The sequence below is a fragment of the Chelon labrosus genome, assembly GCF_963514085.1.
Source record: "Chelon labrosus genome assembly, chromosome: 9".
NCBI lineage: Eukaryota > Metazoa > Chordata > Actinopteri > Mugiliformes > Mugilidae > Chelon > Chelon labrosus.
The window spans coordinates 15,159,704-15,181,336 of NC_140359.1; the positions used below are offsets into that span (position 1 = coordinate 15,159,704).

General features: G+C 40.9%; 2 protein-coding genes across 6 annotated transcripts; one reads left to right on the top strand and one right to left on the bottom strand.

The window, feature by feature from the left end:
• Window positions 1–1,537: 1,537 nt before the first annotated feature.
• On the bottom strand, window positions 1,538–6,030 carry slc2a11b (solute carrier family 2 member 11b). 3 transcript variants are annotated; one of them, XM_084552311.1, is made up of 12 exons: window positions 5,498–6,030; window positions 5,264–5,362; window positions 4,694–4,854; window positions 4,466–4,590; window positions 4,208–4,337; window positions 3,953–4,101; window positions 3,428–3,615; window positions 3,195–3,305; window positions 2,807–2,908; window positions 2,614–2,689; window positions 2,388–2,515; window positions 1,538–2,260 (listed from the first exon to the last, which is right to left on the bottom strand). In XM_084552311.1, the coding sequence occupies exons 1-12, from the start codon at window positions 5,561–5,563 to the stop codon at window positions 2,066–2,068; spliced, it is 1,530 nt and encodes a 509-aa protein (XP_084408437.1). In that variant the 5' UTR covers window positions 5,564–6,030; the 3' UTR covers window positions 1,538–2,065. The 3 variants fall into 3 exon arrangements, with proteins under 3 accessions (XP_084408437.1, XP_084408436.1, XP_084408435.1); XM_084552310.1 differs by having other exon boundaries at window positions 5,264–5,530; XM_084552309.1 differs by having other exon boundaries at window positions 2,039–2,515; window positions 5,264–5,530.
• A 3,881-nt stretch (window positions 6,031–9,911) lies between these two features.
• LOC311493532 (uncharacterized protein) lies at window positions 9,912–20,566 on the top strand. 3 transcript variants are annotated; one of them, XR_014699242.1, is made up of 12 exons: window positions 9,912–10,188; window positions 11,619–11,730; window positions 12,687–12,780; window positions 13,408–13,462; window positions 16,021–16,161; window positions 16,248–16,408; window positions 16,490–16,588; window positions 17,191–17,336; window positions 17,492–17,663; window positions 17,768–17,914; window positions 18,675–18,762; window positions 19,055–19,115. XR_014699242.1 is itself a non-coding variant. In XM_084552236.1 (12 exons), the coding sequence occupies exons 1-12, from the start codon at window positions 9,957–9,959 to the stop codon at window positions 19,106–19,108; spliced, it is 1,467 nt and encodes a 488-aa protein (XP_084408362.1). In that variant the 5' UTR covers window positions 9,912–9,956; the 3' UTR covers window positions 19,109–20,566. The 3 variants fall into 3 exon arrangements, 2 of the variants coding, with proteins under 2 accessions (XP_084408362.1, XP_084408361.1); XM_084552236.1 differs by having other exon boundaries at window positions 17,802–17,914; window positions 19,055–20,566; XM_084552235.1 differs by lacking the exons at window positions 18,675–18,762; window positions 19,055–19,115 and having other exon boundaries at window positions 17,768–18,648.
• The last annotated feature ends 1,067 nt before the right edge of the window (window positions 20,567–21,633 follow it).

The window sequence follows — 21,633 nt, forward strand, 5'->3', positions numbered from 1 at the left end:
GATACCTCACAGAGTTTGGTACTCCACTAGATTTCCGTTACACAAGCACAATAAGCACAATGAACACACTATTATGATATAATCCATGACTTATGTTAAATTTTCCGTCACAATTGCCAATTTTTAATAGTAATTAGCTGATTCCAGTCTTTCAGATATTTATTAGTATTTGTTACTTTACAGATGTGTAAATGTGAACAGAAACCTAACTCCATACAAGAGGTCAATTTATAGTCTGTAAAGAGACATGCCACAGCATATAGTTGGTTGCCAAAACGCTGGAGTGGGATCTCCGTGGCAAAGAACTTGTGTTCCTTTGCTCGGCATGTGATCCACACAACATGCATCCTGAGGCGAGCAGCAGCCTGGTTCTCCCTGACGTCACAAGCAAACATCTGGGACGTGTCATTTGTCATGTTTGTCACTGATAGATCCAGTATACAGTGGAGAGATGGAGGTTATTCTGTAAAATCTTTTTTTAAAATTAATAATGATGTCGTTATAAAATAATTTTGAGATAGAAACTTTGAGATAATCCAGTTCCCCAAGAGTCGACATTAAAACAATATTTATAATCCTAAAGACTTCAAAGAGTCGACATACTGTATATCCAGTTTTATGTGCAGCAGCATTGTATCTACTTATACATACATAAGTGACAGGTAGGTGATTGACTGTTTTTATGGTCTTCTTTTTTTTAAAACATCTTTCCAAATTTGATATAATCCAAAATGATAAACTGTATTATTTCCTAGTTTCAAAGCCCTGTTTTATACAAAGGCCCTGTGTCAGGATTAGTGTTTTGGGTTTTCTTTTTCATCTAGTGTGTGTATATATCACAAAAACTGTCATGTACACTAAATGGATTCTTGAGGCAGCAGGGTGCGTCGTACACAGTGCACAGTGAGCAGGAGGAAGGAAGGTTCAACAAAGGACCACAGCTTGTTTCTACTTAGTAGCCCTGACAGTTTAAGTTGGTCATGTACGCTCTTTGATTCCTGCTGAGGCAACAGCTTTTTTTGCTTCAAATCAGAAGCAGACTGGTAATAATTGGCTGCCTACATTTTCCTGCCAAGTGAAGCACGTCATTCAAATCAGGAGTTAGTTGCACTGCTGAGCTTCTTGTCCTGATACGCTGTTTCAATCAGAGAGTATCTCCTTTTTTTGGATGCTCATTGTACCTAATCCGTTGCCTTACAATGAACTGTTACGCCAGCTGTTTGGTGGTAAATAAAGATATTTCAGTGAAAGACATAAATCTGATCTGATCACTCTTTCCTCATGGCCGCCGTGCTTGGTTTTGGAGTTAAGCCTATTATATGAGTTGGGGATTTGAGCCAAACACTCAAGACCGGGTATTCAGAGGGATTACTGTAATTGAATAGCCAAAACTCATTGCTTGCTTGTACTTCAGAGTACATTTTATAGTAATAATAATAATCTTATGGTAATTTATTGATTATATATTGACCTTATTGAAGAAAATTAAAGAGCTGGCCACAGTTAGGTGTTGACTTACACCAAATAACTGTTAAAGTACTTTCAAAATTACTTATCTTTTTAACTTCTTTTCATATTTTTCAATATTTTGGGCAAGTATCACTTGAATTGCTCTTGCTAATACTATTTCCACCCCTGTAAGTACACGCATGACAAACGTATCAGTGAGGCCTTTGTTCTCCGGATCACATGCCACACTGAAGGCTTACCAATACTAAACCATCAAGCAGCCCAAATGGCCAGAAAAGTTCACTCTGAGCTTGTTCGCACTGGTTGGTTTTACATTATCTTTATTGAAAAATATCAGTTGAGCACCCTTTTTATTAAAAGTTGTACAAACTGGATTTTATCACATCAGTTTCATTTTTAATGTACAGGTTAACAAAAGATACGCAGTTATAGCTACCATGTGCATCTCTGACGGCACCATGGTTTTTTACAGTATAAGTGATTACTATGCTGCGTCACTGATTTAATTGTGTGTGTGACTACAGATCCTCCTCGCCCATCTTTGTGACATGAATACTGTGAGAGATAAAGAAGCTTGAATCGTGAGGTCCATTTTTCATATAGAGGATGACAAAAGTGTTGTCCCTGCTCCAGCAGAACTGCTGTCCTTTCTCTTGTTGGAGGACTTGAACTCATTCTGGATTTCAAGAAATGTTTTGTTCTTGGTCTCGGGAACGACAAAGTAAATGTATGTTGCCATCGAGCAGCAGATGCCCAAGAAGACCAGGAAACAGTACTGCTGCAGTCCAATCTGTGAAAATAAACCCGGAGTGAGTCTGACTGTTTCCAACATCCAAACTTGCCTCTTTGTTTTTAAATGTGCCAGGTAGTGATCCTTTCAAAAGGAACATATATTTATTCTTATTCTTAACACCTACCACAATAAAGGGGAAGACTAGGCCGACAAGGAAGAAACTTGACCAGTTCACCGACCCTGCAAGTATGTATGCTGCAGGGCGGGAGTTTTGTGTGAACAGCTCAGTTGTTAAAATGTTGGTCACGCCACCTTCACAGAAAAAGAAACAACAAAAGAAATCGCTGTTATAAAGTGTTGAGGCACAACATTTGCTCAATGGAGCAAAAAAGTAACTAAGAGGCAGTTACCTGGTCCGAGGCCAAAACTCAGGATAAAAGCAAAAACACACGCCATGCTCAAGTACGGAAAGACTGGGCTGACATCCTGAGAGAAAGGAAAACGCACAGAAGAAATGTTAGCACAAGCTAGGAGGAGCATGAATGCACAAAACAGTGGTTGAAATGTCAGTTTTTGTCAAAGTCTGGTCTCGAGATTAATTACCTGGAAAGTGAGCGTCAGCGTGAATAAAATGCAGCAGATACTCATCAGAATGTATCCTCCCATGATGAGTATTTTCCGCCCCAGAGATTCGATGAGCATACCCTGTGAGAGACACAGCATGCCACAAGACAAGAAACCAGTCCTCTGAAGACCTCTGACCTTTCACGGGATGTTGTCAAGTTTGTAACATGCAATTTCACATTTTTGGACTCTTTTGCTGTGTTTTTCCTTTCGATGGTTAGTCTTCTTGATGGTTTTATTATAGAGACGTCCTTTACAGTAGCTGTAAGTCTCTTGCAGATTATTTCTAAATTTGCTAGGTAAAATCTGAAATGAATGGCTTATTATAGCAGTACACTTGGATATTTCATGAGGCACTCATACTTACACATGTTAAAGCAGTGATGCATTCACATGCACCAGTCCCCACAGTCGCATATGCTATTTTATCAGTGGGAATACCGGATTGTTTGAAGACGTAATCTGTGTAGAAGTAAATCTACAGAAAACAGAGACAAGAACGGCAAATTAAAAAACACAATTACAGACCTTGTTACTTGTTAAATAGACTGTTTTCATTTGTTTGCAAAGGGGTCATTATGAGGAACATTATGTGCATACAGCATTGATGCCATTCAGCTGTTGGGCGGCGTTGAGCAGCAGGATTGTGAGGAGTTGCCAGCGCACACTGCGATCAGTCAAGAGCTCCCAGGGCTTCCTGGTCTTGAGCCCTGCTAAATTTATCCTCTCCTTCTCAATTTCTTTCAGTTCATCATCACAGTAAGCTGTCCCGTGGAGCTGCTTCAGAGCTGCAGACAGAAAAACACATGACACTGTGATCGAAGTCTTCTGTAGACACCGTGTTTCTCATCAGATTAGGCTTCTGTGTTTTTTTTTTACAATCCTGTCAGAAGGTTTTCTGCGTCAGACAAGTTTCTTTTCATGCTACTGTGCCCTTATCAGAATGTGATCACATGCTAATACAAGCAGCCATTAAGAGACACTTCTCTGCCTCCGGTAATTTCCCAGAAGGAGAGTCGACGACCTTTTCAGACTTTTTTACTACGCTATTGTGTGCACTAAATAAATCTTTGCAGCTTATTCTAAAATGGAAGTAGTAGTGTAGCATTTGCTATGTCATTTTACCTTTCTTACACCCTTCATCGTCTCTTTTGTCTATGAGCAGGTAACGCGGACTCTCTGGGAACCAGGGCAGGATCAGGAGCTGCAGGAATGCTGGGATACAAGTGGTGGAGAGAAGTATGGGCCAGTACTCTTCTCTGCCCAGGAACTCTCTGTATAATCACACAAACATGTCAGATCAAGACATATAGACTTGTGTGAAAAATCTGATAAGGCATAGACTATGGGATGTGGATGATTGTAATAGTAAGCATTTACTTGAGGCCAATTACTTGTCCAGTTAAGATCCCACCAGTTATGAAAATTGAGGTTCCCATTCCCATGGCACCGCGTAACGCTGTCGGAGCTAATTCCCCAAGATAAAGGGGTTGAACACAGATGGCAATGCCTGCAAGAAGAAAAAACAATAAATAGATATACAAATAGAACACATTTATAAAGATTTGAATCTAATACATCTATTTGTCTCTACAGGTTTTCAAGAATTAATCCTTTAAATGTCCCTGAAGTAATTACCTGCATTTATTCCAGTAAAGAAACGTCCAACGATGAGTAACTCAAATAATCCTGTGGGGTAACTCAGGCCCATCAGCAGAGCAGCCGTTAATGCAAATATATTATTGATCAGCAGTGTCCCTTTCCTGGAAAACAACACAAAGTAAAGTCGCAAATCCTTGACGTCAAACTAAAAAAAGATAAAACGTGAAAGAATTATGCCAGTACATCTTTTTTTTTCCTCAATACCTTCCCAACTTCACAGACAATGTCCCACCGATCGTCGCTCCTATAAGTCCTCCTAAGGTGAATATGGACACAATAGTGGACCAGAGAAGGGTGAGAAGGTCTTCTGATATGTCTGTTTGGTAACGCTCCCTCCAGGTCTGGTTGATGAACTCGTGCACATACTGGAGATAAAAGAAGAAGCCAGAAACATCCATTTGTATATGCAGGGTAATATAAATGACTTTAAACAATTTATTCTGATTCTTTGCAGTGGTATTGTACATTAGTGATTGTAAAAATGGTTTGTAACCTGAGTATAAAGGTGTTCGGACCAGTGCTGACATATATGCTAAATGCTCAGAATAGGTGGCTATCAATCAGGAGCACTAGACAGATGTGGACCACTTTATTCTTCCTATGTTGAAATGGGGATCTCCACTGTTTCTATAAGACAATAATACAAATGCAATACAAAGTCTGTCCATTCTGACATCTTTGGGCTGAAGGCTATCATATAAACTAGAATTGTCAAAATTATTATGATACATTCTGTGCAGAAATAAATCCAGTGAGTTGCAGCAGAGTCATTACCAATGTGGGTGCATTGATGACAGATATATTATATCCATATTGAAAGGTCCCCCCGATACAAGCGGCAAACGCGGCCAGCAGAATGGATATGTTTGGGAACTGAAAGCAGAAAGACAGATACACACACGCACCGTTCAAAACATTTTCATTTATCACGTATGGAAAGCTGCGTCCACGACACATCCACGCCTTTCTTTCTCCATCAGAGCTCCCAATTCATTACAATCCACGTACCTTTGACCGCTTTCTGATCCCTTTAACGAGCAGAGGCTGATACTCATTCACGTATTCTCCTGTCATTTTGTTGTTTGCTCGCTGGTCTTTTGCTCAGAGTTTACTAGTCTTGTGTGCGCAGAGCAGCTCTCCTCCAACTGCTTGCGCACAAACAGGAAACTTAAGTTAAGGAGGACGAGTTTATCCTGGGGATGATACAATTGATCTGTTGTCATAAGGTGACCTTAGGCTGTGGAGAATCCGCAGCGTTACTTACCCTGTTTATCGTGATTTCACGGCATAATGCCATTCATCCAAAAACTTGAAATTTATTTGAAATGAAAGAAAAGAAGTACCCAAGTCCAAACCCGGAGAGGTTGCGGCGCAAATCAGACTATAGTCTATTTCACATCATCATATTGTGCGTAACTAAATTAAATCAAGATAATTTAGCTTTTGAGCCGCCCAAATTTGTCATGAATGAGGCGGACTGATGAGGAAGCTGACTGCTGAGAGGTCACAGAATTCACTTTTGTTCACAGAATTTATAATATATAAAGAGCATGTCTTCATCTGTAAGGTCACCTATTTTTTCCCCCTGTTGTTCCGTCCTTGAAGTGTCATGAAAGTGTCATGTGCATGCATGCACAAAGCATCAAATAAATTTATATAATGACTGAATGTGCCTTGCACACAGTGAAGGGCAGTAAAAACGCTATGGACGCCCCCTGTGTTCCAAACACTAGGAAAGCAGTCAGTGAAGTTTAATGAGCTGATTCAGTCAGCCTGCTCCATTAAAACGGGCAAACGGATTATTGTGCACCACCCCACCCTATTAAAGTCTTTAAAAAATATATGCAGGGTGAATGAAAGGGTAAATAATCTCCAAGAGGTAGGCTATTTGTTCTGGGTTTATAATTTGCAATTAAACGTTTTAATAAGTGCAACTCATTTACTATAGACTTATGAATCAGTTGTTAGCAGGAACAGGTCTGGGTGTTTTTCACGAAAACCTTTTTTTTTAAGCATATTGATATTTATAACTGAAGACGGGGAGAAATCAGTGGCTACGATTACGATTTTTTTCCCACAATCTGGCAACCAAAAACTTTTAACGGATTTATTTTATTTTATTTTTTTCTGTATTATTTAAAATGATTTCTTGGCAATTATAGACACTGGGTCCAACTTATAATAAGAACCACCTTGTTAGACACTTCTTTAAAGAAGTGTCTAACAAGGTGGTTCTTATTCAAGGTGGTTCTCAAAGTAATACTTTGACATGCGTTCTGACTGCGATGCAAAGTACACAAACATAATCTTATCGCACTCTGAGTAATGAAATGATTATATTTGATGGGTTGACAGCCAACGACAGTCAGAGCAAATAAAGTTATGATAAGTCTGAAATCACACATTTCTATTGTAGTTTTTTTTTTGTGATCATTATTGCAAACCTCAGTGTGCAATCTAATTGTTGACTCGAGCAGTGTTTGAATAATTGTTTCAGTTTATTGCTGCACAGGAGACAGATGCAAAATGTCTAGTCACAACTAGCCATGCTGATCTCATTGGTTCCAGATACAAACCATTATGTTCGCATGTTGTCTACTGCAGACTAGTTCACCTTTTAATCCACCAAAACGCACGGACAATTCAACTTCATGCTTTATTCAGCAGTTAACTACAAAAGCTGAGGGGACGATTTTGATCTTACCTCTTTCTTTGATTCCGCAGATCCCTCATTGATGTTCATTTCGGAAGCTGCCGGGAAATTATGTTTGAATGAAACATTTATAATGAATGTTCCGCTGCAGTCGGAGTGCCTCCGTAATGACAGCCCATTTTAAGGTGCAGCATATGACCTGAGTTCCGGGGAGGAGGGGGCGATCAGCCCCTTGTAGCACATTCCTGCTTGGTGCTGAGGCTTGCCCCTAGGTGGTGGAAGGACTGGTGACCCAAATCCAGATCTACTCTCCAAGGACATCCTGTTCAAAATTTAAAAAAAATAAATAATAATAATTTAGTCCAAAATAAACAGACTTTTTATTTTCAGCCCAGATATTATATGATCTGCAAAAGTGAGACTGAGAATAGAAGCGTATAAGAATATTTTGTTCTGCATTTTCACTAACAGCTTGTGAACGTGGTAAAAATTTATTTAAACACTTTTAATAAGACCTAACTGTGTTGTGAAGACTGCAGAACCTGTCTACCTGTCTTCACAGATACACTGATTGGGCATAACATTATGACCTCCTTCCTAATATTTAATAGGTCTCTCTAAAACAGCTCTGAATCATAAGAGAATGGACATGGGCCTTCTGAGAGTGTCCTGTGGTGGGTGAGGTGCCTCTGTGGATCAGGTTTATTCCACTGCATCCCACCGATACTTGATCAGCTTGGTATCTAGTGAATTTGGAGGACAACAGCTTGTTCTGTTTTTCCTGTTTTTTTAGTTGTTCCTAAACCGTTGTTGTGTGTGTGTCTGTGTCAGGCTGCATCCTGCTGGGCATGGCTGCTCCCATCAAGGAGTGTCATTGCTATGGGGTGGGGGTGTCTGGTCTGGTCTAAGTGGGTGGTACATGTCTACGTAACATCCACACGAATGCCAGGTCCAAAAGTTTCCCAGCAGAACAATGAATTGTCACAAAATGGTCAATGTTATTTACTTCTCCTGTCATAATGTTATAAGGCATAAGACATAATACATGTTTATTAATCTCACATATGGGAAACTACTATGCCTGATCGGTGTATAAGCATTTTATTGATAACCTGGATGAAGGGTGAAAGGCTTCCAATAAAACTAAGTTCAGTTGTCTTAATTTTTGTTTAAAATCACAGACATGATTACGCTGTAACTTTCTGGTCGCACCACTGTTGCAGAATGTATGATCTACAACATAAGGCCTCACTAGTATTAAGGTATTGTATAGTACGGTGTATTAAATGTATGCAACAGATAAAAAGTAGGAGGAATCATAGTTTATATTGGGAGTTCTAGTTCATTCATTCATTCATTCGTCTTCTGTAACAGCTTGTCCTGTGAACGGTTGCGGGGACAGGTTGCCAGTCTATCGCAGGGCTTGGGAGTTCCAGTTTCCAAAGGAAATTATTATTTTGAATGTATATATTTTCACCACATAATTTTATTTATCAAATATAATTATCAAATTTTTATCATCAGGTTTCCCCCCCCCCCCCCCTAATTATTAGTTATTTTTGTGTTAATAAGCTTGACTTGGGCCTTTAAATATATTCTTGTAGCATCTTGATTTGCTCCATGAACCGCTTGGCGTCTTGTTGTATGTGCAGGTTTACATACACATGATAAATAAATGTTTCTGTGATGATCATATTTTATCATTGTGGCATTTATTTGACAAGGTGTGAGCTTGCCAGTGTTGGGAAGGATACTTTCAAAATGTATTCCGTTACAGAATACAGAATACATGCCCAAAAATGTAATTTGTAACGTATTCCGTTACATTACTCAATCTGAGTAACGTATTCTGAATACTTGGATTACTTCCACATTGAATTGCATTTTATAAGTGTAGGAATGCGACCATCAAATCCTGCTTACTAAACAGGCCTATTCTGGTGTGTTCTTCTGTTCCAACTGGCTGAATGTGTTAGGCCCAAGTCTCCCTTAAAGTGCAAATTATATATTATAATTTGCTGTAGAGAAACAAGACTATAAGGGTATGTTTATGCAAAAGATGTTTTGCTTTGTTAAAAAAGTGAAGAATTTACCAATTTTCCCTTTTCAGTTTCTTTATTTACTCAGCTGTTTAATGTGGGAAAATAGACAAACATAAAATATTCTGTTTTTGTACAGAATTTGTTATTACCTAATATATCTAACATAGGTGTTGCAACTTCAGGATGAGGCAAGCAGAGATTGCACTGCACAGTTATATTGCGTCCCTTCTCTTTCTTGAAGGTGAAATGATCTTTGAATCTCCACGATGAAAACGCATTCTTGCCCTGTTGTGCCGGTTCCAGCTCTACCTCTGCTAGCTCCTCTTCCGACTCCATTGTGACTGATCACGCAGCTAATTTTTTCGTTTTCATATTGGGGCTTCTGGGAAATGCATGGAGTTGACTTAATTTATTTAGAAAGTGAATAAACTCGTGAAACAGAAGTATCGTCATGTAATCCATTGATTTCAACAATGTAACTGTATTCTAAATACCAACTATTTAAATTGTAACTGTAACGGAATACAGTTACTCATAATTTGTATTCTGAATACATAACTCCGGTACATGTATTCCGTTACTCCCCAACACTGGAGCTTGCTAAACTGTGAGTGGATTTGATTTAGTTAATGAATACAAATCGAGAGTGAGATCAGTTAAACCAGTACAGTGTTAATATTTGAATGGGCCCCGGGCCACTATGTACTGGAAAAGTTGGGCTCCGAGGTCAAAAAGGTTAAGAACCCCTTTGGACCTTTGAGCAACAGACTAAATGCCGGTGGCGGCCGCTAGGGGGAGCTTCTTCCGCAAACCACAACCCATGTGTAACCCTGAAATCCTTCCCCTGGCGGGTTGGGAAACGGCAGAAAGACGGCAGGTGACTGTGTTCACAATGTCGGGCAGAAAGCCCCGGTCTGTGGCAAACCCTCTGGAGTCTGCGATCACCACACCCAGTGAGAGGATACTGAAGGAATGCCACAGCCTGTATGTCGACAGCGAAAACGGTAAATAATCTGTAGACCCCATTTGTTGCAAAGTTTGCACCACAAATCCAGAAACTAGCAGCTGTGATGTTATGTAAGGGAGCGGTACAAGGCTGCATTAAGTTTGGAGTGAGAAAAGTTGAGTCAGTGCTGCAGATTTAGTGTGTGGAGCAGGCGGCAGTCTGCAGCTGCTGCCTGTCAGTGTCAAACACATGACACCGGAGAGGCTCCTCTGCAGCCCCGCAGGGCAGCGCCCCGATCTCTATGTCTCTATGCACAATGTCACATGAAGTGTAATACGAAAAACACGAGATTAGTGTCCTTAAGCAAAGCCTCGTGCTGTATGCTTCACAATAAACAGCTCAGTCCAGTGGTACAGTAGCAGATGTAGGACCATGCACATGTCTGGAGAAGTGTCTTGTCTTTAGCAGTAACTGTTTAATTCAGTCTCTACTCTTAGTTACTTCAGTGTGATAATAATAACAACACCGGGAGCATTATATACCAATCAGCCATGACGTTATGACTGACTGGTCAAGGGAATAAATCTGATTATCCCATTATCATGGCACTTGACCTGTAGCCCGTTAGGCAGCAAGAACTAGGACATTTTGTCCTCAAAGTTGATTTATTAAGAGTAGGGATAATGGACAAGTGTAAATATTTGAGCAATCATATTCTCAAGGCTTGATGACTGGGTCAGAGCGTCTATAATACTGCAGCTCAGACCTGGACCATGAAGCAATGGAAGAAGATGGCCCAGGTCTGATGTCGATGCCATGGCGGGCGTGCCTCGTCTGCAGCAGTGTTCGGGTTGTGGTAATTGGTCAAAGTGACATCCACACAGATGCCAGGATTTCACAAAAGAATATCACCAGTGTTATTCACGTCACGGATGGATAGTTCTAATGTTGTGGCGGATCGGCGTATGTTATAGTCGATCCAGTGAGAGCAAGGCTGTCTTTTTCACTTATTCACATCTAGAATACGCACAAGACAAACAATGTAATGTCTATGCACCTTTAGTACATCAGCGTGCAGCTCAAAGGCCACTCCATGTTGATAATGAGGAAGGGTGATAACTGTTCTTTGATTTTCCTGACAGAGCCTAGATTTTAGAAACAAGACTTGATTATTTAATGCAAAATCAGCTTTCTGTGAATACATTTTGAGGCCGGTTCAAATTTAAATTCCTCTTACTTGTGTCTTAACCACACACACACACACATATATATATATATATATATATATATATATATGTCAACTATGCTCATGTGCAGGTTTACTACTAACTTGATTTTACTTACATTTCAAAAATCACACACGTTTTGTTTCCACGTTTGTATAATATTTAATCCTGAACCAAATCAATGGTATTGCTTTATGAGGACACCATTTAGTCGTTGCATGCCCTGATTCCCGTGTGCGTACTTGTGCTCGTGTGATTTCAGGCCTGGTGAAAATCGCCAGCAGCCTGGGAGTCCGGCTCCTGCCTCCCAGAAAGAAGATCATTGTGATGATAATGGGTAACCACTCTGCAGGAAAGAGCTCCTTCATTAACTGGTAATACATTATTGTTAATGGGACTTACCAGCGCTGTGCCAAGGCTGCCTGACCATCACATGCTCTGCTCAATGTGAAAAAGAGAGAGTGGCAACAATGCCATCTTCACACTTGACTTTTAGGAGTGCTCCGCGGTTTGTGTGCGGTTCAGCTGCTGGTGTGAGAAAACAAGAAAAAGTCTTGTTTGTCTGTTTATATCCGGCCAATTAGAATAGAAAGATGAGAAAATAATAATTGTGACAATAATGTCCACTCAAGTTAAGGGGTAGGAAATATAGACAAATAATCTCTCTCTTTAATCTGCCAAATATTATACATGGTATAGAGAGCTTTTTTAGGAGTTGGATGCACATGCCTGTTTGGAAAAAAGGCACAAAAATGTCTATTTATTGGCTAACACAAATGACTACACACCTTAGTCAAATAACAAATTGTTCTAAGCTAACTGACCTCACCTGTTTTACAGCAGGGCGGCAGACCTACCCTGAGTCTGTAGGAGTTTGACATTGAGAGTTTGTAAGAGCGAACAGAAATGTATTCTCTATATTAAAAACTTTTTTACATTTATTATGACTATAACATTGACATCTGTCTCGAGTGTACTGGGCTGTTTGTCTGATCACAGTCACACGTCCAACCGGTCTATTGAGTCATCTAATATATTAACTGGTCTTTTACACCAGATAGTAAATTGGAATTTGTGCTGATGTTTGTGCTGAGTTTACAGCAATTTAATATTTTTGTGAATGAGACAGAAACGCTTCCTTGTTTGAGGAACCATGAGTATTTGTTTCTCCTCTTGTGTTACATGATCGTGAGCAGAATTTCTTTGCATTTTGGACGCTCGTTCAGACGGAATAAGTTATAGAAAGACGTTTCTCTAAAGTTGCTTTAAAATTTGTGCCCCTATAAATGCAGCGTTGAGGCTTTTAATGACGCATTTTCTCTCATTCCAGGTACGCTGAAGAGCACATACAGAAAACCGGTGTGGCTATTGAAACCCAGGGGTTTACGTTCATCACAAGTGGTCGCAAAAGAGAATCCCTGACGGTAAGAGGAGCGTGAAGACATTTCCCGCAATGCTACAGAAGGACTCGGTGTTCGTTGTGTCTGAGATCAGATGAATATCTTTTATTCAGACCTCCCTTCTCAGTTTTGTGCTCAAGAGATTTTTGAATTTTTAACTTTAGCGCTGGGAACTGAAGCTGCAGCCAGTCATAAATATTGATGAAGCAAAATGTTCGTTGCTGGCCTTCATGGAAAGTATTTTCTCAGTCAGTGTGGTTTTGTTTTTCGCTACGCCGCGCCGATGAGTTGATTTGTAGAATGGACACACGCACAAAGAGGCATTTTCTGCAGGACATAAACAAGGCTCGAGACACGCCTGTCTCTCTGCCTTGCCTCATCCTTTACCTCTCTGTTCATATGCGCCTGTGGTGAAAGTGATGAAGATGAATAATGCATTTGCAGAGCAGGACTGCGGCGTGCAAGGATTATCTCCAATGTACAGGAAGACGTAGAGCGAGCGCATTGGGGTGCAGCTGTAAGACTGAGCAAAGTACTGAGATGAGAGAGGACTCTGTTGTAGAAGGGTGGGAAATGCTGCAGGAAGAAAATGCAGATTAGTATTTGTCTCATCATGTTCTTTCTCACATTGTCTTTGTGACTCTCCCGCAGGGGAATGCAACGCTACACCTCTACCCTCACTTTCGACCACTCCTTGAGTTCAAAGGTAAGACTTTGCAACGGAAAGTCACAGCTTTTGCGATACTTGCCGCAATTGTGCTGAAAATTAGGGATTATGTTACTAATAGAGGAGTCAGGCCTCTCTACTCTCTACTGTATTTTATTCCAGTCAGTTTTCATGTTCCTAAACTAATCATTATGCACTTCCTGGTGTAATGTATCTGATAACAGAAACATTTCTAACACCACGGAACAGTTTAGGAAATGTTTTATGTGTTTCTTGTGAGGACACTCAATTAAATCTTTGCATCTCCATGATATTTAACATTTAAACTAGGATATTTTTTTCTTTCTTGGATGAAACCAAGCCTGCCGTGCAAAACCCTAATGCAGCAAGGAGATGATGCATCGGTCTGGCAGCCCTAGATGAATAGTGAACAGGAGATGAATGTGATCATGAAAACGGGATTGATAGTTTTGAGTTTTAAGATAATGCTCTGCTAAATCCATCCATCCGTCATCCATGCATCCATCAATAGAAATCCTGACGTTTTCATACTGTGCCTTAACCCAGAGGCGTAACCCTGAGTCATTTACAAGTTTCTGCAGGCAGACCTGTGTTTTGCGATTTGAGTTGAGTTTAGGTGCTTCGCCATGACGAACTCACCAGTGAGTCATAAACTGGATGTTTCACGATATAAATCTCCCGAGACTCCCGCTCTCCTCTTATCACACACTTTATGCGCCTTGAGTTCAGACGACTCTGACGCTGAAAAGAGAGACTAATTAGCGGCACGCTGTTTTAAGATTGTTGCTTCAACATCTGTGCGTCAGCTGTGAGCTGTAGACGGCGGACGGCCACTGTGAGCGAGGTGGTCGTGTAGAAAGTGTGGGTGTGTCTGCTGCCTGCCTGAGTGTGTGTGTGTGTGCGCGCGCGCGGTGGAGGAGGTAATGTGTGTGCGTGTATGTTGTAGAGAGTGAGGGTTCACTGGGTGCGGACCAGAGCGCTCACGGTATGGCGTATGAGTCACACGCCCCATCGACAGCAGTGCAGTGTAGTCAGGAGGAGCTGCTCAGAAATGTCACAGCCATTAGAGACGGCACAGCCCAGACTCCAGCAGCAACAGCTCCACTCCGCAGGCCTGAGCCTCGCAGCACCGGCAACGATCTGCTGCTGGATTACAAGCACGCTTTTTATCTGAACTTCATCAGCGCCTTTCTGGAAATACATTAAATCAGGCCTTTGTTTACTTGTCACCGACTGAGGATGACTCATCAGAAAAGCACCATACATCCTTGCGTGGGAGCAGCTGCTGATTACACAGTTTAATCTTCCTTGGATACGCTCGGAGATACTTCTAAAGGATGTTTAAGTGTACCTTTTTGTCTTTATCTCATCAACCTGTTGTTGAGCTGACATGCTGCAGGGGAATTGGCTGTTTCTGTCATAGGTCAAGTGATCCATTATTGTTAACAAAGATGTTTGGCTTTCTCTAGCTGTTGCTTTGCATATATCTGCACTGTGTCTCGTTCAGTCCGTTTAATCCAACAAGTTAATTCTAGTCGATGTGGCATTATTGAAGCCTTTGCCCTTTTCCTCATGCACAGGCTCTCTCTCAGTCAGTTGTGTAACTCAGCACCCGTCAGCAAGTATAACTCAGTGTAATTCACCTTTCAGATGACCTTTTTTTTTATCATGTGGATGAATGCATCTGAACTGAGGCCGTTTAATTCACCGATTCTAAGTGGCATGCACTTTTTATTTGACCAGTGGGCTGATGGATATCTAACACGAAGCTACATGATTATCTGCGCGCACACGAATATGCAAATGCCATGATTTATCCTGTGCACAGTAGGGATGTGTCAACATTGCCGTACTTGGGGTACATTTCGAGATGTTCGATGGGACGCAGATGTATTGATATTGGGGGCTGCGCCTATGTAAGACAAACATAAGGGAATGCTAATGTGCCACAGCAGCAGCGGTCCTGCTCGCTACAGCACAAGGATGTGATTTGTGCTGGCTGTTAACACCTGCCGCTTCGCATGAAACAGCCTCCCTGTCATCCCAGGCCTGTGTGCGTGTGTGTGTAGAGTGATAATGTGGCGGTGGGTTCACTTTGCCAATAATAGTGGGTATGTCTCAACAGTGATCCTGTTCTGTTTAAGCCGGGGGGGATGGTGGGAGTGAGGCTCACTTGGGGCGGTTTTGGTGGAATATCGTAACCTCGCAGCGCGTTGCCTCACAGTCGTTCTTCACTGGCTAGCTTTATGTCCCACGCCCCACACTAAAGCTGCCAGTTGAAGAGCTGTTGTGTGTAACCATGACAACAGGCCTCTCAGCTGAGGGGACAGTGAGAAAACTGAGACCTGGGGAAAAAAGGAAAAAAAAAAAAGCTTCCTTGACTTTGAAGTTCTTGATCTTAACGTCACCGATCTCCCTCAGGTTCCCAAGTATTGACTGCACTGCGGCTCCTGGTAGCAAATAGTAATATAGTAATTAGAGGCAGCAGCTTCGTGCAGGGACGCCACTTCTCGTTTAATACTGTGGATTTACCCTGAAGGAAGCACCTGTGCACACACGGCATCTGTATTTTCCAGGTGCGTTGGACTACCTCTCTGCTGAGATCTCCACCTCCAAGCAGAAGAAATTCAGCCTGGTGACATTTGTGGACACTCCGGGTTTGGTGGACGGGGACATGATCTACCCTTTTGATGTCAACAGCGCCATCACCTGGTTGGGTACGTTTCATAGCTTCAGGTTGTCTCTCCGGTGACGTATTGATTCTGCAGCTGCTCTCTAACGGGATTTATTTTTACGTGTGCAGGAGAACAAGCAGACCTGATATTTGTGTTCTTTGACCCAATGGGCCAAGCGCTTTGCAAACGCACCCTGGACATTGTGGAGAAGCTCAGTGAAAAATGTGGAGACAAGCTGTTGTTCTACCTCAGCAAAGCAGACGAGGCTGGGAGGGAAACAGACAGACAGGTAGGTTCATATATTATTTAATTCTTCAATTTCTTATTTAAAGAAAGTCAAGTTAAGCTGTTTTGTTTTTCCTTTCGTCAGAGAGTTATGATGCAGATCGTCCAGGAGCTGTGTCGCCGTCCAGGTCTCAATAAATGTGGTTTTGAGATGCCGACAATATACATCCCCAATCCAGAGAAGGTAAAATGAACTGTGTGCTCCTATGTTGGGTATTTTACAGCCTGTAGTTGATTTAAAAATATAAATCTTTAACAATAACAATCTGATGCCATAAATAATGCAGCGTCTTTCCACCTGTTAGTGGAGTTGGAGAGTTTTTTGTCGCATTGGATTATGGATTTCAACATCCATTGTTTGATCTTCAAACGTAAATTCTTTGCTCCATTTTTTTTTTCCTCCTGCAAAGCTTGAACAGAATGATTCAGTTTGCCATATGACGTCTTAGAGAGTTATCCAATCATGTGGGGGGGGGGGGGGTCGTAAACTGTGGACCTTGATCTGCTCGGCTTTGACCACGGCGGCCTCAGTCCTGAGTTATTGCTGCACCATCTTGTGATCTACGACCTACTCCTCATTGTAGATTTGTGCGTCCCTCAAGACCTCCAATGTGCTTTTTGCTGAGCAAGTGCAGCTGCACTTCCTGCTAAGTGCACAAGGATGCCAATCAAAATACCCTCAGGATCTGTCCTGGAAGCTTCCAGACTTCCCCTTGCTTGAGATGCATGAGATGCTTTTTATTTTATTTTTTTCTAAAACACTTGTGTGCTTTTTGTCTTGTTTAGCCGAGCAGGTGTGTGAACCAGATAGAAGGGGTTTGCCAGACCATCGAGAAGACCATCAACCAGGCCGTTCAGAAGACCTTGGATCAGCTGGAGAGAGACTGTGACCTCATTTGTTCCACCATCAGCAGCAAACTGGAACAGGACAGGTTTGTAACATGTCATCACTAAAGCTGTGTTATTGTTCACTGCAATGCAAATGAGTATTATATTAAATAATGGTGGCATTTTAATAAACCGCGTTTTGTGTGTGTGAAGGAGATAAGCGCAGTTGTTAAAACACATTTCTTCTTTGTGCACATAGGGCTAATGCGGCTTACAACAAAAGCGTCCGTCTTCACTCGTTCCTCTGTGGTGCTCTGGGAGTTTTCCTGCCTTTCCTCTTCATCCTCAGTTTCATCGTGAACACCATATCCAAAGAGCAGCTGGATGAGCTGCTGGGTGAAAGTGCGACTCGGACCGTCACTATCTTCACGGTAAGTCCTGAGAGCAAAGCAAGAAGTAACTGATCAAACTATAATATTTATAATAATCATATGTAGTGGATGATTTTGCTACTATTTTTTTTTTTTTTAACTAGTTTTCTGACCATCTGTTCAACATATATCCCACAGGGAGTAGTGATGTATTTATGGGACTGGATACCAGAAGATGGGCAAGTTGTGTGTGTGATCATTTTTGTAGCTTTTTGCTACCTCCTGCTTTTCCTGGCCAAATATTTTGCAGGGTAAGTGTTGCTGTTATGCAGTACAAATATAAAGGCAAGAAGCGAGAAGTTTGTTGTCAGTCCTCGGGCTGTTTGGGAGTTCTTGCAGCTTGTTCTCGACACATCAGCAGGGCAGAACTTTTTTCTTGTGTGTTACTATTCTGTGATTGGTCAGAAATTGGAGTGGGTGTGGTTAATGCGGAAATGCTAGCGGCCACTCTGTTAGCTCCCAGATGCTAATATTCATGGCATGATCGCTAATCTCTCCTGGGTAGAGATCGGCATAATGTGTGTGGGTGCATGCTGAATGAATGGTTGTCAAAATGACCGGCCGACATCCGAAAATAATAATAATAATAAAAAAAAAAGTGCCTCTCGTCGTCTGTCTCCTGCATCTCACGCGATGCTTAGCGCGTGTGATGTATGCTGCAGTGGGACGGCCCTATGAGGACTTCCCCGGAGTTCAGCACTTGCATTTCTCGTGAAGTATAAATTACCCGGCCAAAACGAACTTTTTTCTTAGGAGCGAGAACAAATTTCTCGCTTCTCGCGGAGTATGTAACAAGTCTACAGACTGCTCCAGATGTGTTCCTTGTGTAAAACCAAAACATCAATAACTTCAATCCTCAGATAAATGTTTAAATTAAGTGGAACTGTTTTTTTTGTCAATGAAGGCGTGTTCATGTATGTGGTGGTTATGATTAATTAGACTCTCATACACTCTGTATACACAAACAAGAAGTTAATGGTCACTCTGCGTGTTGTTGTTTTGTGTTGCCAGCCAAGGGAATAAGACTCTGACGAAGAAGGAGAAGAGGAAAATGGCAGAATACAATGATTATATCCAAGATATCGTCAAAACTAAGAAGGTTAGATTCATATTCACACCGTTACGTCTGCTATTTTACATTATCATTGATTTATTATGTGAATCAGAGGTAAGTAGTAGGCTTCATGGAGCTTTGTAGTGTCTTTCAATTCTTTGTCTTTAAGTTTAAGACTCACAACAACAATGTTAACTGCACTCAACCACAAAGAGGTTGTTAATACATTTTAAGTTATTTATGTCTTTCCGATTAGTTACCTAGTTAAAGAAGGTAAAAACTGTCCAACGTGAACCATCCATACTGTGAGTTTTCACGCATTAATCTTGCTCTTCAGGGCAAACTCTACGAGTGGTACCTCCAGCAGTGTGCAGCAGAATATGACCTCTGACCCCGGGTAAGCCGAAGATCGTTTAAACACACGTGGGTTTTTTTGTGAAAAGCGTTGTGTGTCATATGGCGTTTGTGGTGGAGAAAGCAGGACCCCGAACACAGATAATAATCCTCAAAATTATCAGAATGTAACCTGCCAACGTTTATTATCATCTCAGCAGCTCATTTTAAAAGTGCCTTTAGTATTGAGTACAAGACAAACTGTGATTGTAGTTTTTTAAAGGAAAGCAGATTTCATAATGTGACTAGATATTTTTCAATTTTTGTCGTGCATGCATCAAATATGTTAGTAAGTAAAAGGTGTTTACAAATTACTATTTTTCCCATTTTCTTCTGGAGTAACTTGCAGCTGCTTTTATCAGCAAGTATGTTTTTATGATGTTTTCTAAAGTCTGTCCTTTCGTAGCACCGTCCTGACGGGCATTTTTACCAGAATGCGTTTTAATGCCGTCTCTTTGCAATAACCACAATAACCAATGCTGAGAAGACACCTGGGCATTAAAGTTGTCTTAAATTTTCACACAGCCAGTAAACCTTAGGGCTCCAAGCTTTCTCTTGCCTCCAAAGACTCTACTAGACTTTTTTTTGTGTGATTTGTACATCAGGTATTTTATAGGTGAATCGTTGTCATGTGACCCACAGCACTTAACCCATAGAAAAGACTGGTGGTTTGAATAATTTAATGCAACCGTATAGTAAAACTGGTGCCATTGCACTGATGTGCATCTCTTAGTTCTGTCAATGAGCACTGAATCCTGCAAGTCGTCTATGTATAGATCTGACTTTTGACTTTTTCTTCACTCCTGTCTAAGATGTAGATGTGTTTTTTTTAGTTCCAACTGTTGTTACTCTATTATTAAGGATGCTCTGATCCAATACACATCAGTACCTGATACTGTCCATTTCATTGTCATGACTGATCACATTAAGTACTTTGTGTACTTGGTGTCACTATGCTATTCGGCATCATTAGTTTTTAGTGAAAAATATGGCGATCAGTAGTATCGGCTGAAGCCCTGGGTTGACGTTTCAGAATTTTAATCAGAGGAAGAAAGTTGGGTCAGTGCGTCCTCACTTTTTATCCAGAATAATATAAAAAGACCTTTTGTGGGCTGTTTGCAATATTATTGTGAACACTTTTAGTTTATTTGTGTTAGATGCCTCCCAGGGAATATGTGTCACATGAGATTACATTTATACATTTTGTGAAGCTCATCAGTTCTGTGCGATTGTTCCAAAAATCATTGTTGTGTATAAACTAGACTAGACTGATCTATCTAGAAATGCTGTTCAGTCATCCTGATTCAAAGAATGAAATCAGTCAAACTATGCTCTGTCACTTCTTTGGAAGTTATTAAACATTTTCTACTGACTTACTGTTGCCATACTAACTGTGTTCTGGTCCATGAAGTCAAGACTGTACGCACAAGTAACAGGTGGAGTGACATGTAAAATATTAAATATTAAATAACGCAGCAAGTGGTTGTTGTTGGAAGACTTTTATTTCAATGTTTAGTTATAAAAATGCCGTTCCAGGCTTCTCTGTAGGAAGAACAATGCTTTTTAAATCGCATGTGTCAGGCCTCAAGTATTCACGGATCTTCAGGAAACCGGGATGTAATCAAACATCTGCTTTATACCCAGAAGCACTTTGCAAGTGTTTCTGAATGAAAATGAGAGAACCAGTCATATAACAGTAACTGGGAAAAAATATATAATAATAATTAAAGCAACAAATTTATTTTCTGCTTTGTAAAAGGACCAGTAAGCCCAGGCCACAAACCTCAGATCCCTGAGTTAGTAACAAATAACGTCCCTATGGAGGCGAGAGCTATCAAAAATAACCTAAAGTTACTTTTGCATTCGTCTAGAGGACTTATATCTATTTGTTAGAAAATACATGAATCTATTGTGCAAGCACTAGTGAGTGATCAAGGTATGATAGGAATTTCATTTGTGTACTCTACTAGCATCCAATACAAAGAGGCCAATCTAACAATAGTAATTAATCACAAATTAAAGCTGCATGTGTGTGTTAGTGAGTCAGTTAAAGCTGCATTCAGGGTTGCACTGACACGATGACGCAGTTCGTTTACTTGCAGGGTTAAGCTTGGGAATGTCTCAGGTCTGGGGCTTCATTTTTCACCTCCTATTACTGTAAGTTATGCCATGCAGATCTGAGGTCTGTATGCGCGCATACAGCCAAGTCTGTTATTCAGCTGTATTGTTCTTATTTTGTTACAGTGCATTCAGGATTATAACTATATACAATGTTATTTGTACAAAAAAAATGCCAATGCCCATCCTTGGCTTCTTATAAACAAAAGTGTACAGGTAGATACATCTTGCAGCAGCACAGAGGCTGAATCCAATATTGCTTTGTTGTGAAATATGACAACACTGTCAATAAAAGAACCTGCCAACACAGTGAGTCAGTGTTTCCAGACCATGCATGGCTCCGTTTGTCACGTTGAAGTGTCTCTCAGGAAGAAAAGCAAGCGTCGGTGTGTCTCAAACAGACAC